Source organism: Cetorhinus maximus, chromosome 12 (assembly GCF_964194155.1).
Source record: "Cetorhinus maximus chromosome 12, sCetMax3.hap1.1, whole genome shotgun sequence".
NCBI classification, from domain to species: Eukaryota; Metazoa; Chordata; class Chondrichthyes; order Lamniformes; family Cetorhinidae; genus Cetorhinus; species Cetorhinus maximus.
In genome coordinates, this window is record NC_135890.1 from 100,085,447 (window position 1) to 100,104,848 (window position 19,402).

Genomic DNA, 19,402 nt, shown 5'->3' on the forward strand with positions numbered 1-19,402 from the left:
CAGTTTTTTTGTTTTTATCTCTTTTGGGGTTGTTGGGTCGCCTTTAATTTATTTCCCAAAAAAAAAATGCAATGCACCATTCCCTCTGCAAGTTCAAATAATTCCCGAAAAAGAACCTGCTGGAAATATGGAATGCACAGGCGAGGCTGCCTGGAGGGGCAGGGCGCCAGATCACTCAGCGTCTACAGCAGAACCCAAAGCAGGAGGCGCTGGCTCCACCACCTGCGGCTCCCCTCCGTCACCTGCGCGCGTGGCGGGCTCGCGGCCGGCCGGCCAACCGGCCGGTGGGGGGGTGGGGTTTCCGGTTCCCCTCCCCCTCTCCCAGGCCCCGGAAAGGCCGCGAGCGGCGCACGTTGTGGTGAAAATGGCTTGGTGAGGCTGAGCTGTCGCCATCGCAACCGCAACCCCTCTTCCTTTGGGCTGCGATATGATGATTGCGCGAGTGGAGCCGACTAATACCGAGCGCTTGACGCTGCAATAACACAACAACAACAACAATAATAAAACGGGTGAGTGCCTCGGAGCGAGCCAGTGAGGACAGGTAAAGGACATCAGCACCTTGTACAGAAACACTCTCACCAGCTGTGTTATGGTTTGTAGATGATGCCTTGGTTTGTTTATGATGCCTTGGTTTGTATATGATGCCTTGGTTTGTTTATGATGCCTTGGTTTGTAGATGATGCCTTGGTTTGTATATGGTGCCGTGGCTTGTATGTTTCCCCCACTTTTTTTAGGGTTGCATTATTTTTTTTTACAGCAATGACATCCTCCTTTTCTGGAGCTTATTCATGTGTGTGTGTGTGTGTGTGTGACCCGCCGGCTCCATTCTCAACATTGTGTGGAAATGTAGCTGCAGTTTCTCCAAGCATCCACTGGTACCTGTGTTTGCTAATGATGGATCTACAAGCGACTGTGCTGATTCAGCAGCTGTGATCTTTTACTCTTCAGTAACTATTGAATGAAGGACCAAAAATTGAGAATCATGCATGTCTAGTATTGTCACAAGTTGAATGATATTACCAGTGGCATTAAAATCTATGTTCAGAATGGGAATGTTCTGCTCATGACTAGGTAGTGTGTTTTAGAATTTAAGGCTAGATTAATGTTTTCTAATCTGGCATTAGCTAATGGAGAACTCTGTTTAATATCTAAAAATATGAATTAAGTAACCTAAGGGATGGGGGATTTTATGGAGCTTACAAGGATGGGAAGTATGACATGCAGAGTGGGATGTGAAATTTTGATTTCCTGACTGGGTTGAGATGCAGCGATAAAGTCAGCACTGTGTTTGCGGTATACTGAGCATTTCGCTGCTCTGTGGTGGGTTCATACTTGTAATGCATTTGTATGCCATGAATACTCACCAAAGTGAAACAATTTTCAATAAAAGTCCTTTTAAGATAAATCAGCGGGGCACGAGACTCTCATGGCATCAGTTCACGATTGTTTAAAGGTGGTGTGCACCTGTTGGCTTTGTGCAGTTGCGTGTAAGATCAGAGGTTTTCCTTGTTGAACTCTATGGCACGGGAAGGGGAGGAGGAGAGTGGCAGTTTGCATAGAGGTTCGGGATTGGCAAGGGTGAATTAATGGTGAGGGGTGTTGTGGAGTGGGGTCGGGAGCATGGAGGATTGGAAGAGGGATCTGGGGAGGACAGAGGGTGGGGTTGGGTCATGGAGGAGAGAAGTGGGAAGGGCCTGGCATCCTGGGTATGGTGAGATCAGAAGAAATGGGAGCAAGAGTAGGCCATTTGGCCTATTGAGTCTGCGCTGCCGTTGAATAAGATCATAGCTGATCTTCTGTGGCCTTAATTCCACTTTCCTGTAAGCCCCCCATAATCCTTGACTTCTATGTAGATCAAAAATCTGAATATAGCCTTGAATATTTTCAATGACTCAACCTCCATTGCTCCCTGTGGAAGAGATTTCCAAAGACTGACGGCCCTTGGAGAAGGTACAATACCCACTGACTCCATCTCCCTCCCTGACAATTGTCCAGGGCTGACCCAGACCAATTGCAACTTTGGTGCCATATTTGAGTGTCCAACCACATCTGCGCTTTCTACCTCATAACATCATCCCAGTCCACCTTGCCTCCGCTCATCTGCTGCTGAAATGCTTTTCCATTCCTTTGCTCTCTCTAGACTTGACTGTTCTAATTCATTTCTAGCCATTCTCCCTGACTCTATCCTCTATAAACTTGATGTCATCCAACACTCTACTGCCTGTGTCCTTACTAGTGTTAAGTCCCATTCTCTCATCACCCCTGCATCTGTGGTGCAGTCCAAACAATGACTCAAGTTGTTGAGAAGTGTCCACTGAGTAAACTTGAAGGTGGGCTTAAGGAACTCCAGCTAGCCAGTGAGAAGACTATTGCTTGGCTCTGTGACTATGCATACTCTAAATAAATAAATAAACCACCCTTGTGCTATCTGTCCTACGTTGGCTCCTGGTCATGCAACACCTCAATTTTAAAATTCTCAGCTTCGTTTTCAAATCCCTCTATGGTCTCATCCTTCACTACCTCTGTAATTTCCTCCAGCAATCCTCTGAGATATTTGTGCTCATTTAATTCTGACTTCTTGTGCATCCCTGATTTGGTGGCCATGCCTTCAGCTGCCAAGGCCTGAAGCTTTGAAATTCCCTTCTGAAACTCTGCATCTCTTTAACACTCTTTTTCCCCTTCAAGACGCTTCTTAAAAACTGTTTATTTGAACAAGCTTTTGCTCATCTATCTTAATATTTCCCCATGTGGTTCAGCCTCTAATTTTGCTTTATAATACTTCTGTGAAGCACCTCGGAATGTTTTATTATGTAATAAGCATTATATGAACAAGTTGTTGTAGTTGTTGAGACAAAGGAGCCACTCGCTGATTATTCCAACCCAGATTATTTAGAATACAAAAAGAGATAATTGGGGATAGTGGGAGGGCAGTTTTTTTAAAAAAAAGCATCATATCCTCAAAACAGGAGCTAGTATGTAAGGTTTAGCATAGCCACAGTGGAAGTATTTCAACTCTGACTTTGTGAAATGTATAAATATGCCCAACTATCCATCAATGTTTAGTGACGTAATACAGGGCTGCAGGGGCATCACATACCAAACAAGCAGGACCAGGCAACCAAGGGCAGCTGTTCACGTGCCAGTGTTTGACTTCTGGTCACCTTCGCTGTGTGTCATGTCCTCGCTGTTGTAGCATGTTACAGGCCAAGTTACTCTTTAGGAATTTCTAGGTCCAGAATATACAAATCTCCAAAGGGAAAGGAACCAGAAATGGTTTTGGTGGGGGGAGGGGTGATGGGAACAGTCAGTCAAGGTAAGAAACTGATTGGCCTAAAGGGTACATTCAGTACTGTCCAAATGTGTGTTTATCTCAGTGTGTTGGCTGACAGAGTCCATACAGAGCTTGAGTTTACCTACAACATTTCAATTATCCCTGCTGAGATTGCTCTTGAACAATGTCCTTTACAATGTGTAGAAGGGAGGGCCAGCTGAGCCTGAGAGTTCAAACATGTGCCGTAGAATGATGAGTACAATACTGGACACTAACACGAACATTCAATAAAGAGTGAATGCAAAAACATAATACTCACAATAAAGGAAATGCCCCTAACTCCTCTGTAACCATCAATGTGTGCCAACCATGAGGCAGGGCAGTACATTTAGCACTATAATGATGATGTACACGTGAATAAAGAGAAATCAACATGATGTTTACAAGTGAAATTTAATTTTGAAAATCACCCGTGCCAGCTTTATGCTCTCAAGTCTTGTGTTAATAGCAATGTAGTTGGGCTGGAATGTTGTGGCCATGGTGCACAGCCTCCCTGTTTGATAGGAGACTCTTTAATCGGCTGCCCATAGATGCAGCATTGTCAGCTGATGGCGGGTTTCACCAATGAAAAGCTTCCCCAACCACTAAATCAAATGTGTTTTGTATGCACGCTCCTCCCACTTTTAATTATAATTATGTGGGAAAAGGCAAAAAGTGAGAAAGCGTAAGTATAGCATGCTGTTGACAAAATCCAGTCCTAAGTGTAAGCACAAGACTGATATTTCTCTCAGTGAGAAAACACATACAATAGTTTTGGTCGTATCCTCTGATGTAGGCAGGTGGAAATATATTGGAAGGGTGCAAACAAGTCAAGTTGCATAGAAAGGCACTGAGGGGATTTGGTGGTGGAAGGAAATCCTAAGGTGGCTCGCTGTTTTCATGAGTTACACTGCACAATGTGGAGTCTGGAACCTAACTTTCCCCCTTTTAATTATCCTGTGTTTTCTTTGTGGGTTTACTGTGTCCATACACAAGTGCTAACTTGGCAGAAAAAATGTGCTGAAACAGTGAAAATGAAGATGTTTTGAGCTAAGAATATATATTTTTTTAACTTGGACTAAAACCTCACTCAGTTTACTCCTTTTTTTGAAATGAGAGAGAACTGGTTGGGCTGAATGGCCTGTTTCTGTGTTGTATGTCTTATGTAATAGACAAAAAGGAACAGTTTATGAAAGAAAAATACTAAACTGAAAATGTATGGACATGAGCGAGGTTTCCTGTTGTTTTCCATTATTGTTTGTTGCTTCACTTTCTACTTCTTGATTTTCATGTAATGGTTTTGATATCTTAATTCAAAACTGTTTCAAAATAGAACTTTCTCTTCAGTGTTTTTTTTTTAAATGTGTGGAGATATATATATATTTTTTATTTGACCCACAAGGTCTTCAAATTTTATTGAGCTTTGTACTTGCAGGTTTCCTTTGCAATGCATTGTGCTCCTACACCTTTTTATTTCTGATCACTTCTGTAGAGGGTTTCCAGGAATCCTGGGGCTAACTTAACAATGTGTTGCTGTAATATACCATTCATGGAGAGTCTTTGAATTTGGTTTTCTCCTCTTCATTGTGGTGGAGAAATGCACTTTTGGAGGATCCAGAGAATGAAGTTTTTTTTTAAAGTTTGATTCTTTATATGCACAATAGAGAGTGATCCTTAGCTTTTTCTTTTTTTCTTCCGTATTCTACGAAATGTGAGCAAGGGTTTCCCTCATTCAGAGCTCAGAATTAATTTTTGGTTATTTGGTCTACATTGCAGCTTATTGAAATTATTTGTATGCTGAAATGGTCATAATTGTGCAGCCTTTTTCATATGTTATACTTTAATTGTCTATAACTGTTACACTCAAGAACTCAAGAAAAAGGAGCAGGAGTAGACCATACATCTGGCCTACTCTGCCATTCAGTACAATTCTTGGCTGATCTAGGGCTTCAACTCCATTTTCCTGCCTACTCCCCATATCCCTTGATTCCCTGAAAGACCAAAAATCTGTCTATCTCAGCCTCAAATGTATTCAGTGATGGGGCATAACCCTCTGGGGTAGAGAATTCCAAAGATTCACAACCCTTTGAGTGAAGTAATTTTTCCTAATCTAAGTCTTAAAATAATTAGTCCCTTATCCTGAGACTGTGCCTCCATGTTTTAGACTCCCCAACAGACGAAACAATCTCTCAGCATCCACCCTATCAAGCCCCCTCAGAATTTTGTCGGTTTCAATGAGATTGTGCCTCATTCATCTTAACGGAACCATACCTTACAGATAATGCCCCAGACACCATTATCACCATCCCTGGGTATGCCCTGTCCCATCAGCAGGTGGTGAGGGAGCCAACAGGAGGGAAGAGCATACTTGAGCTCATCCTCACCAACCTGCCTGCCACAGATGCATCAGTCCATGACAGTATTGGTAGGGATGACCACCTTGTGGAGATGAAGTCCCGTCTTCACATTGAGGATACCCTCCGCCGTATTGTGTTGCACTACCACCGTGCTAAATGTGATAGATTTCAAATAGATCTAGCAACTCAAGACTGGGCAACCATGAGGTGCTGTGAGCCATCAGCAGCAGCAGAATTGTACTCAACCACAATCTGTAACCTCATGGCTCAGCATATCCCTCACCCCCCCTCTACCGTTAGCACCAAGCGAGGGAATCAGCCCTGGTTCAATGAAGAGTGCAGGAGAGCATGCCAGGAAAAGCATACCTAAAAATGAGGTGTCAACCTGGTGAAGCTACAGCACAGGATTACTTTCATGCCAGCCAGCATAAGCAGCAAGCGATAGACAGGGTTAAGCGATTCCACAACCAACAGGTCAGGCCTAAGCTCTGCAGTCCTGCCACATCCAGTTTTGAATAGTGGTGGATAATTAAACAACTCACTGGAGGAGGAGGCCCCATAAATATCCCCATCCTCAACGATGGGGGAGCCCAGCACATCAGTGTAAAAAATAAGGCTGAAGCATTTGCAACAATCTTTAGCCAGAAGTGCTGAGTGGATGATCCATCTTGGCCTCCTCCGGAGGTCCCCAGCATCACAGATGCAAGTCTTCAGCCAATTCGATTCACTCCACGTGAAATCAAGAAATGGCTGAAGGCACTGGATACTGCAAAAGCTATGGGCCCTGACAACATTCCGGCAATAGCACTGAAGACTTGTGCTCCAGAACTTGCTGTGCCCCTACCAAGCTGTCCAGTACAGCTACAACACTGACATTTACCCAGCAATGTGTATAATTGCCCAGATATGTCCTGTACACAAAAAGCGGTACAAATCCAACCCGGCCAATTACTGCCCATCAGTCTACTCCCAATCATCAGTAAAGTGATGGAAGCGGTCAGCAACAGCGCTATCAAGTGGCACTTGCTTAGCAATAACCTGTTCACTGATGCTCAGTTTGGGTTCTGCCAGGCCCACTCAGCTCCTGACCTCATTACAGCCTTGGTTCAAATATGGACAAAAGAGCTGAACTCCTGAGGTGAGGTGAGAGTGACTTTCCTTGACATAAAGGCAGCATTTGACCGAGTGTGGCATCAATCCGCCCAAGCAAGACTGGAGTCGATGGGAATTGGGGGTGGTGGGGGGACATTTGATGGAATTACCATTGCTGGATTCCCTATCAACATTCTTCATTGACCAGAAACTGAACTAGACTAGCCACATAAATACTGTGGCTACAAGAGCAGGTCAGAGGTTAGGAACCTTGAGGTGTGTAACTCGCCTACTGAATCCTAAAGCCTGTAAACTACAAGGCACAAGTCAGGATATGATAGAATACACTTGCCTGGATGAGTGCAGTTCCAACAACACTCAAGAAGCTCAACACCATCTAGGACAAAGCAGCCCACTTGATTTGCACCCCATCCACAAACATTCACACCCTCCACCACTGATGCACAGGGGCAGCAGTGTGTACCATCTACAAGATGCACTGCAGGAGCTCACAAGGCTCCTTCGGCAGCACCTTTCAAACCCACGACTGTTACCACCTGGAAGGACAAGGACAGCAGATACATGGGAACATGACCTGGAAGTACCCCTCCAAGCCACACACCATCCTGACTAGGAAATATACCACTGTTCCTTCACTGTTACTGGGTCAAAATCCTGGAACTCCCTCTCTAACAGCACAGTGGGTGTACCTACAGCACACGAACTGTAGTAGTTTAAGAAGGCAGTCCATCACCACCTCCTCGAGGGCAATTAGGGATGGGCAATAAATGCTGGCCAAGCCAACAATGCCCATATCCCATGAATGAATTTTAAAAAATCATAGGACAACACTCTCATTCCAGGGACCAATCTGGTGAACCACACCCAATGCAAATGTACCCTTTCTTAAATGTGGAAATCAGAACAGCACACTATTCCAGATGTGGTCTCTCCAAAACCCTGTACAACTATGGCAAGACTTATTTATTCCTGTACTTGCAATAAAGGAAACATGCCATTTCCCTTCCTAATTCTTTGCTATACCTGCATGCTAACTTTCTGCATTCCTTGTACAAACACACCCAAGTCTCTTTGAACATCAGCACTCTGCTTTTCTATTCTTACGACCAAAGTGAAGAACTTGCAGTTCCCCACATTTTACTCCATCTGCCTTCTTGTTGCCCGCTCACTTAACCTGTCAATCTCTTTGCAGTCTTTGTATCCTCTTCACAGCTTACTTTCCCACCTAGCTTGGTAATATCAGCAAACTAAGTTTTGAATTGTGATTACTTGTATCATCGTCACAATTTGGCACCTGCTGATGATGTAACTTTTTTTTATTCGTTCATGGGATGTGGGTGTCGCTGGCTAGGCCAGCATTTATTGCCCATCGCTAATTGTCCTTGTTCAGAGGGCATTTACGTGTTAACCACATTACTGTGGGTTTGGAGTCACATGTAGGGCAGACCAGGTAAGATTTCCTTCCCTAAAGGACATTAGTGAACCAGGTGGGTTTTTACAGCAATCAGCAATGGTTTTGTGGTCGTCATCAGACTTTTAATTCCAGATTTTTTTTATTGAATTCAAATTTCACAATCTGCCATGGTGGGATTGGAATCCGGGTCACCAGAACATTACCTTGGGTCTCTGGAATACTAGTTCAGCGACAATAGCACTATGCCAGTAATAATGGGTGACTTCAATTTACATATAGACTGTGTAAATCTAATTAGCACTAAAGCTCGAAGATGAATTCCTGGAATGTTTGTGAGATGTGTTTTTGGAGCAGTGCGTTGAAGAATCAACTAGGGATCAGGATATATTAGATTTAGCATTATGTAATGAGAAAGGGCTAATTATTAACCTTGCTGTTAACAAGCCTTTAGGAAATAGTCACCATACAATGATCGAATTTTGCATTCGTTCTGAAGTTGGGGTCTTAAATCTGAACAAAGGAATCTATGAAAGTATGAGAGGCAAGTTGGCTATGATGGTTTGGGAAAATACAACAAAAAAATTTGATGGTAGACAGGCAATGGCTAATATTTAAAGAAATATGACATGGTCTACAACAAATATACATTCCTCTAAGACACAAAAACCCAACAGGAAAGGTGAATCAACCATGGCTAACAAAAGAAGTTAAAGATTGCATTAGATCAAAGGAAGTGGCTTATAAGGTTGCCAGAAAAAGTAATTAGCACGAGGTTTGGGAGCAATTTAGAATCCAGCAAAAGAGAAGCAAGAAAGTGGTAAAGAAAGGGAAAACAGAATGTGAGTGCAAGCTAGCAAGAAACATAAAGGCAGACTGTAAAAGCTTCTTCAGGTATGTGAAAGGGAAAAAAATTAATATGGACAAATGTGGGTCCATTACCCATTACAGACAGAGACAGGAGAAATTATATTGGAGAATAGGGAAATGGCAGAGAAACTAAACAATTACTTTATGTCTGTCTTCATGGAGGAAGATACACAAAATCCCCAGGAAATATTAAGGAACCAAGGAGCATGTGAAAACTAGGAACTGGAAGAAATTAGTATTAATGAAGAGATAGTACTCAAAAAATTAATTGGATTGGAGGTTAATAAATTCCCTGGACCTAATGATCTACATCCCAGAATGTTGAAGGAGGTGGTTGTAGAGATAGTGGATGCTTTGTGGTATCTTTCAAAATTCTATGGATTCTGGAAAGGTTCCTGCAGACTGGAAAGGAGCAAATGTAACCTCACTATTGAAGAAGGGAAGGAGAGAGAAAATGGAGAACTAAAGATTTGTTAATTTGATGTCAATAGTAGGAAAAATATTAAAATCTATTATAATGGCTGAAATAGTTAGACACTTGGAAAATAATGATATGATTGGGCACAGTCAACATGGATTTATGAAAGAGAAATCATGTTTGACAAACCTGTTGGAGTTTTTTGTGAATGTTACTTGTGACATAGATAAAGGAGAACCAGTTGAAGTATTTGGATTTTCAGAAGGCTTTTGATAAGGTCCCACACGAGGTTAGTAAACAAAATTAGAGCACTTGGGATTGAGGTAATACATTGGAATGGATTGAGAATTTGTTAACGGACAGAAACCAGAGAGCAGTAATAAAAGGATTATTCTCAGGATGGTAGGCTGTTATTGGCGGGGTGCCACAAGGATCAGTGCTGGGGCTGTAACTGTTCACAACCTACATCAATGATTTGCGTGTAATGTAATATTTCCAAATTTGCTGATGACACAACACTAGGTGGAAATGTAAGTTGTGAGGAGGATACAAGAAGGCTTCAAGGGGACTTGGACAGGCCAAGTGTATGGGCAAGAATATGGCAGATGAAATGTAATGTGAATAAGTGTGAAGTTATCCACTTTGGTAGGAAAAACAGAAAGGCAGAGAAATGGGGAGAGATTGGAAGTGTTGATATCCAAAGAGACCTGTGAGTACTTGTTCGTGAGTCACTAACATTAGTATGCAGGTGCACCAAGCAATTAGGAAGGCTGATTGTATGTTGGCCTTCATCGCAAGGGGATTTGAGTATAAGAGTAAAATTGTCTGGCTGCACTTGTATAGAGCCTTGGTAAGACCGCACCTGGAGTATTGTTTACAGTTTTATTCTCCTAATCTAAGGAAGGATATACTTGCCATAGAGGGAGTGCAACGAAGACTAATCCCTGGGATGGCGGGATTGTTTTATGAAGAGAGATTGAGGAATTTGGGTCTGTTTTCCCTAAAGTTTCAAAGAATGAGGAGTGATCTCATTAAAACTTACAAAATTCCAACAGGGCGTGCCAGGGCAGATGTGGATAGGATGTTTCCCCTGGCTGGTGAATCTAGAACCAGGGGACACAGTCTCAGAAGAAGGGACAGGCCATTTAGGACTGAGATGAGGAGGAATTTCTTAGCTCAGAGGGTGGTGAATCTTTGAAGTTCTCTACCTCAGAGGGCTGTGGAAGCTCAGTTATTGAGCATGCTCAAGACAGAAATCGATAGATTGCTGGATACTAATGACATAAAGGGATATGAGGATAGTGAGGGAAAGTGGCATTGAGGTAGATGATCAGCCATGATCAAATTGAATGGCGGAGCAGGCTCAATGGACTGAATGGCTCCTACTCCTATGTTCCTATAATATTTCAATATCATATCATATTATTTATCTATCTGTCTACCTATATGTTCATCAAAGGTCATCAATTTGTAGGAGCAGGAGTAGACCATTTGGCCCCTTGAGTCTGCTCTGCCATTCAATAAGATCATGACTGACGTACCTCAGATCCACTTTCCTGCCCTATTCCCTTAACCCTTTATTCCCTTTGTGTACAAAAATCTCTCAATGTCAGTCACAAATTCAGTCAATGACTTGAATCACTGCGTTCTGTGAAAGTCTGACAGCAATATTGCCTCAACATTTCAGTTGAGTACTGAATCCACCTCCCAAAAATTGTTTTGAAGTTGCAGCTTCAGTAGAAAATGATCCAATTGGACATTGTGAGAAATATGATTGATAAGCCAAAGATAATTGGTTTAATACTTTAAATTATGATCTGTAGCAAGCCATGTTGTTTATTCATTATTTGAGTCATGTAATAATTTCAGCCTATAAATGTTCTACTGGCACTCCATTGCAGTACTGGGGGAGTGCTGCACTGCCGGACGTGCCATCTTTCTGGTGAAGTGTTAAACTAAGGCCTTGTCTGCCCTTTTGGCTGGATGTAAGAGATCCCATAATACTTGGCATACTTGAAGGTGTGGCAAACAGTGAGGATATCAATCGACTGCTGGCCTATGTCTAATTGCAACATATGCAGACAAGTGGCAGATGGAATTTAATACAGAGAAGTGCATTTTGGCAGAAGCAGCAGGGAGAGGCAGTATAGACTTAATGGCACAATTCTAAAGAGTGTGCTGGGACAGATGGATCTAAGGATACATATGCACAGATCTTTGAAGGTGACAGGACACATTGAGAGAGCAGTTAGCAAATCATTTGGGATCTTGGGGCTCATAAATGGATATATTGGGTACAAAAGTAGGGAAGTTATGCTGAACCTTGAGGAAGCTCTGTTTAGGCCACATTAGAGTGTTGCATCCAGTTCTGGTTACCACACTTTACGAAGGATGTGAAGCTCCTTGAGAGAGTGCAGAGGAGATTTACCAGAACGGTTCCAAGGATGAGGGAACTTGGCTAAAGCTACTAATTTAGTTAGGTTGGAGAAGCTGGGGTTGTTCTCCTTGGAGCAACGGAGGTTGAGATGAAATTTGATGGAGGTGCACAAGATTATGACAAGTTAAAAAAGGTAGACAAAGAAAAACTGTCCCCATTAGCTGATAATGCAATGACTAGGCGATACAGATTTAAGATTTTGGATAAGAGATGCAGGGGAATGTAAGGAAAAACTGTTTACGCTGTGTGGTAATGACCTGGAACTCAGTAGCTACGGAGGTGATAGAAGTAAAGATGATCAAATGATTTTGAAAGGAAATTAGATGGGCATTTGAGGGAAATAAACTTGCAGGGCTGCAGGGATAGAGTGGCGAAACAGAACTGACTGGATTGCTCCATAGAGAGTTGCCATGGAATTGATGGGCTGAATGGCTTCCTTTCGGGGATCTTGATGACTGACTTTTTCAAGGAAGAGCAAGGGAGTTCTCCCTGGTATCCTGACCAATTTTTATCCTTCCAATTATCATCACTAAAACAGGTTACCTGGTCATTGTCACATCGCTCTTTGTGGGACCATACTGTGTTCTAATTGGCTGTTGCATTTCCTACATTGTAACAGTGGGTACACTTTAAAAAGTACTTATTTAGCTGTATAATACTAAGGAATGTCCTGAGGCTGTGAAAGGCATTATATAAATGTAAGTTTCTCTATTTTATCTTTTGGATCCCAAAACAATAGATAAACATTTGTTTATGTAATAAATCATAGGTGTCTGCAAATTGGACCTGGATTGAACTTTACTTTTGTTCATGTAAGCACATTTTTTTCATTCATGGGATGTTGGTGTCGCTGCTAGGCCAGCATTTATTGCTCATCCCTAATTGCCCTTGAGAAGGCAGTGGTGAGTTGCCTTCTTAAGCCACTGCAGTCTGTGTTATAGGTACACCCACAGTGCTATTAGGAAGGGAGTTCCAGGATTTTGACCCAGTGACAGTGAAGGAACGGCGATATATTTCCAAGTCAGGATCCTCTGTGGCTTCAAGGGGAACTTCCAGGTGATGGCGTTCCCATGCGTCTGCTGCCCTTTGTGCTTCTGGATGGTAGTGGTCGTGGGTTTGGAAGGTGCTGTCTAAGGAGCCTTGGTGAGCTCCTGCATTGCATCTTGTAGGTGGTACACACTGCTGCTACTGTGCGTCGGTGGTGGAGGGAGTGCATATTTGTGGATGGGGTGCCAGTCAAGCGGGCCCTGGACAATGCTGAGCTTCTAGAGTGTTGTTGGAGCAGCACTCATCCAGGCAAGTGGAGAGTATTCCATCACACTCCTGACTTGCGCCTTGTAGATGGTGGACAGGCTTTGAGGAGTCAGGAGGTGAGTTACTCGCCACAGGATTCCTAGCTTCTGACCTGTTCTTGTAGCCACAGTATTTATATGGCTAGTCCAGTTCAGTTTCTGGTCAATGGTAACCCCCAGGATGTTGATAGTGGGAGATTCAGCGATGGTAATGCCATTGAATGTCAAGGGGTGATAATTAGATTCTCTCTTGTTGGGGATGGTCATTGCCTGGCCCTTGTGTGGCGTGAATGTTACTTGTTAGCCCAAGCCAGGATATTATCCAGGTCTTGCTGTATTTGGACCTGAACAATTTCAGTATCTGAGGAGTCACGAATGGTGCTGAATATTGTGCAATCATCAGCGAACATCCCCACTTCTGACCTTATGGTAGAAGGAAGGTCACTGATGAAGCAGCTGAAAATGGTTGGGCTGAAGACACTACCCTGAGGAAGTCCTGCATTGATATCCTTGAATTGAGATGAATGACCTCCAACAACCACAACCACCTTCCTTTGTGCTAGGTATGACTCAACCAGTAAAGAATTTTCCCCCTGATTCCCATTTTGCTAGGGCTCCTTGATGCCACACTCAGTCAACATGCTGCCTTGATGTCAAGGGCAGTCACTCTCTCCTCACCTCTGGAGTTCGGCTTTCTTGTCCATGTTTGAACCAAGGCTGTAATGAGTTAGGAGCTGAGTGGCCCTGGCGGAACGCAAACTGAGTTGCAGTGAACAGGTTATTGCTAAGTAAGTGCTGCTTGAATGCACTTTTGAAGACCCCTTCCATTACTCTACTGATGATCAAGAGTAGACTGATGGGGTGGTAATTGGCTGGGTTGGATTTGTCCTGTTTTATGTATACAGGGCATACCTGGGCAATTTCCCACATTGCCGGGTAAATGTCAGTGTTGTAGCTGTACTGGAACAGCTTGGCTAGAGGCACAGCAAGTTCTGGAGCACAAGTCTTCAGTACTATTGTCAGAATGTTGTCAGTGCCCATAGCTTTTGCAATACCCAGTGCCTTCAGCTGTTTCTTGATATCACATGGAGTGAATCAAATTGGCTGAAGACTGGTATGCTGGGGACCTCAGGTCAAGATGGATCATCCACTCGGCACTTTTGACTGAAGATTGTAGCAAATGCTTCAGCCTTATATTTTGCACTGATGTGCCGGGCTCCCCCATCATTGAGGGTAGGGACATTTGTGGAGCCTCCTCTCCCAGTGAATTGTTTATTTGTCCACCACCATTCACGACTGGATGTGACAGGACTGCAGAGCTTAGATCCTGCTTAGCCCTGTCTATCATTTGCTGCTTATGCTGCTTGGCACACAAGTAGTCCTGTGTTGTAGCTTCACCAGGTTGATATGTCATTTTTTAGGTATGCCTGATGCTGGGCCTGGCATGCCCTCCTATACTTTTCATTGAACCAGGGTTGATTCCCTGGCTTGGTGATAATGGTAGAGTGGGGGATATGCTGGGCCATGAGGTTACAGATTGTGTTTGAGTATAATTCTGTTGCTGTTGATGGCCACAGTGCCTCATGGTTGCCCAGTCTTGAGTTGCTAGATCTGTTCAAAATCTATCCCATTTAGCATGGTGGTAGCACCACACAATACAATGGAGGGTATCCTCAATGTGGAGATGAAGTCCCGCCTTCACAAGGACTGGGCATTGATCACTCCTACCAGTACTTTCATAGACAGATGCACTTGTGGCAGGCAAGTTGGTGAGGATGAGGTCAAGTATGTTTTTCCTTGTTGGTTCCCTCACCACCTGCCACAGATTCAGTATAGCACCTATGTCATTGAGGACTCGGCCAGCTCGGTCAGTAGTGGTGCTACCGAGCCATACGGTGATGGACACTGAAGTCTCCCAGCCAGAGTACATTCTGTGCCCTTTCCACCCTCAATGCTTCCCCCAAGTGATGTTCAACATGGAGGAGTTCTGAGTCATCAGCTGAGGGGGTAGGGTGTACATGGCAATCAGCAGGAGGTTTGCCTGCCCATGTTTGACCTGATGCCATAAGACTTCATGGGGTCTGAAGTCGATGTTGTGGACTCCCAGGGCTACTCCCTCCCGACTGGTGGTTGCTGTATGTTTCCATGAGTATGACTGTCAGACTGTTGCTTAACTAGTCTGTGAGACAGCTCTCCCAATTTTGGCTGCCAGATGTTCATAAGGAGGACTTTGTGGGGTTAACAGGACTGAGTTTGCCCTTGTTGTTTCTGGTGCATAGGTCGATGCCCAGTGGTCGTCTGGGCCCAGTGGTCCATCTGGTTCCATTCCTTTTAGACTTTTTAGCGGATTGATACAACTGAGTGGCTTGCTAGGCCATTTCAGAGGGCAGTTAAGAGTCAACCATATTGCCGTGGAGCCTGGGTCACGCGTAGACCAGACAGCAGATTTCCTTCCCTGAAGGGCATCAGCGAATCAGATGGGTTTTTACGTCAATTGTTTCATGATTAAATTTTAATACCAGATTTTTTTTTATTGAATTCAAGTTTCACCATCTGCCATGGTGGGACTCTGGACTACTAGTCCAGTGACCATATCACTATGCCACTGCCTCCCCACATCTCTTCAGCCTCATCTTTGACCTTGCGTCATGATCCATAAAGTGGTAGGTTCAGGTTCTGGTCTCCTGCTCCGTGAAGTGATAAGTTTTGGCCCAATCTTCTACACTAAGCGAACAGGTTTCATGCTGTTATAGAAAATTCATTCTGTTTCTTTGGGTATACAAAATAGGTTCCACTCCAAAAGATTTGCATTGGATCATGTTCAGATTCTGCTTCTCCAAAGAGAATATGGTATTGAAATTGTACCCACAAAGACTATTCTGAATTATTGCATGTGCTATCTATAAGTCTAAGTTTCTTTCCAAACTATTTCTTTGCTGTATGAAAAGTATTTGAAATGTGCTTTGAATTAGCGTGAGGTTTGGAATGAGCTTTGCTTTTCCAAGTCCTTCAGTCTAGTAATTGGTTCCATTGTCCATAAAGCAGTGCTTTAGATGTGGATTATTTCTAAGGTATTTGACACTGTACTAAGACTGTACAATTGCCTTTCTGCTGTCATGTTAGAGTTTTGTACCAAGGTAAACCTGTATTGTATTATATTTACTGGCAAAACGTATTGACTTGCAATGAGTCAGAATTGTTGAATTTGGGGACAAATGAAGGTTAATGACCTTATGCTTTGGTCTTCGTAGTGTCCTGAACTGCAAAATATGTTTGTGTGTAATTTATTTTTATGTCTGAAAAAATAGTTTTGCTTCTAAATTGAGAAACATTTTATTCAAATTTGTGCAGTGTTGAAACTTGCATTACCTTATCTTCTAGGCTGATCTGAATATCTAGAAGAATAAAAGAGACTGGGAGAAGAATGGCACAAGACAGTATTTATTATTATAGGTTGCCAGCAGTTAGATTCATCCCTCTTGTTAATGTTATTCTGTTTGTGGATGGAATATCTACAGTCATACTCTGGATTTTAGGTAATGCACCTCTCTTTATAATTGACAGTATAAAGTAATTAATTTCAAGATCAATTGTATAATATTCTATAAGAATAAACATACATTAAAATATGTTGAATAATATGAGTTAATGACATTTGATGCATATTTTAACTGTGTACTATCAAATGTTGCAAAGGAACTGTGCTTCAAGTTGGAAAAAATACAAAATTTCCAATTATTCTGCTTTTAATGGTTGAGTAAATTTGTATGAAATCCATCCTTCTCTAAATAAATGTTTGATCATAATTGGTGTTGGCATATTACAGTAAATTTTCAAAATGACTGTAAATTCCCTGGGGTTATGTAATATCCCTTGTTATGATGAGGCAAATGCATGGATATTGAGCAATTAAAATTGATAGCATCATCAACTGGTATGAGATGGATCCTTCTACAGTTTATGTGCATGATAAAGCAATACTTGACAAAGCTATTAATAATTCCAGATTAAATAGGGTTGGACATGATATCTGGTTCTTGCTCAGTACCTCCTGGCTCAGAGCTGGATATCAAATTTTGGAGCTAGTAGATGACTGTAGTTATTTTGCTTACATTTGATCATGAGATGAACTTCTGACCTGATATTCATGCCATCATTAAGAACGCCTATTTTCCACCTTTGTAACATTGCCCGACATTGTCCCTGTCTCGCTTGATTTGCTGCTGAAACCCTCATTCATGCCTTCGTTACCATTCTGCTTGCTGACCAACATTGACTCACAGTCAAGATCTTGATTTTAAAATTCTCACCCTTGTTTTCAAACCTCTCCATGGCTTTTCCCCTCCCTATCTCTATAACCTCCTTTAGCCCCTCAACCTTTTGAGATACCTGTGCTCTTGTAATTCTGGCGTCTTGTGCATCTCCAATTTTAATTGCTCCACCAGAGCCTTCAGTTGTCTCAGCCCTAAGCTTTGCATTACTTCTCGGCCTCTCCACCTCACTTTCATCCTTTTAAGATACCCCTTAAAACCTATCTTCAATGCCCAAGTTTCTGGTCATCTGGCCTAATATGGCTTATGTGGCTCTGTGCCATTCTTTGTTTTATAATATTCCTGTGAGGCATCTTGGGCTATCTCATTACATTAAAGGTGCTATGTAAATTTTAGTTGTTTTTACCCATTCCCAGAATCTACCTTTGAAAATTTCCCAGTGAGTTTTCAATGAAAGTATGTGGCAGCTATGTGAGTACAATTTTTGCTCTGTGCAGTTAAAAAGATTCCAAGCTAAACACGCAGCCTGCACTGAGTTAGCTATTTTTATCTGAAATTACAATGGCTACGTTTTGCCTTAGTGGCCTGGGCAAGGGACAGACAAAAAAATTGCCTTCTGCCGATTGTTATCTATTGTTCACTCTGTCGAGATGTCAAATGAAAACTGGACCTGATTTGGCTAAGATAAGTTACAGACAAATATCCTGCTGATGTTCAATGGTCACATTCACACATGATGACTAGCCATTAGGACACTGTGCTGAAAGACAGTACCACTAGTGGAACTCTAATGTAGCACAAGATGATAAAAAGGGAGAAAATTGTGGCAGGGGAAGAAATTTTGAGAAGTTATATGACTTTTTGTATTTTCGCAAACTTGGATTTAGGTAACAAGGTTATGAATGTGAGAAAAGTTCACTCATCTGGAAAATGTGGCATAATTTAATGGAGAAAAGTCTTGCACACCAGATGTCTTGCCCGAAATATAACACATTTTGTATTAAAACTAATTTGCTCTTTGAATGTTACTTTGAACAAAATGAGAGAAAGTTTTTCATTAGGTGTAAATTTAAAAAGGTGCTAAAACAGCTGTGGTTGATTTTGGGCAATGTTCAGGAACGCTAACAATACGTGAGTAAAACTTGGGTATCATTAAAACCTGAGCAAACATATAAAAGTTACAGCTGTGATTTACATTAAAAATAGCGATAAGAAATCTCTTGTTAGTATTACAAGTGATTTTTAATGGGTTGTTTTAACTATTTGTGTTTTTGTGGCATTAGTTTCAGTTCATTTCTCTATGCGTTAGTATTTTATCCTCTTTATATATTAAAATTGGATGTTTTATAGGTGGTCGATCTCACTACTTGGAAAATGACGTACTTAAATGGTGTTTCTGGAGGTCAACCTTTGACCTTGCAGCCTTTTGCACAATGAAAACCTGCATTCTTGTAGTTATTTACTTGACGATGGAGTCAATTGCCCTTAAACAGATTGATGACCTTAACAATTCTAACCTTAAAAGGAAAAGAGAGCTGCTGCATCTGATTAGCTTTATAATCTCCGGTCTCTGGGTTGCATATACCATGGCCAAAGGAATTACAATTCTGGTAACGCAGAGTTATAAAGAGGTAAATATTTCTGTTTATCTGTGTTAATTTGTTAAACCTCCAGACTGAGACTGTTCATAAGAACTGTTGTAGAGTTCCTTATTTAACTGTTTAGCGTGCAGAACATGTGAATGTATGAGATGATGAAAATGCAGGAACGAAAAACCAATTCGATTTTCTCTCTTTGCCACTCCAAACCAGGGTGACCAACTCTGGTGGCGGGGGGGTGGGTGATAATAAGGGACACTTTGCCATGGATTGGGGTGGTGGGGGAGCGGGGATTTTGCTGACTGGGCAGGGGTGGGGGTGGTCT

At 42.3% G+C, this 19,402-nt stretch overlaps 1 protein-coding gene across 1 annotated transcript in view; it reads left to right on the forward strand.

The window, feature by feature from the left end:
• The first annotated feature begins 327 nt into the window (after window positions 1–327).
• The window catches only part of LOC144687760 (uncharacterized), a 186,448-nt gene continuing 167,373 nt past the window's right edge, over window positions 328–19,402 (forward strand). The window contains exons 1-3 of the mRNA XM_078554244.1: window positions 328–509; window positions 16,590–16,744; window positions 18,830–19,110. Coding sequence (XP_078410370.1) covers window positions 16,633–16,744; window positions 18,830–19,110 — 393 coding nt within the window. The 5' untranslated portion in view covers window positions 328–509; window positions 16,590–16,632. The remainder of the gene's footprint in view (window positions 510–16,589; window positions 16,745–18,829; window positions 19,111–19,402) is intronic.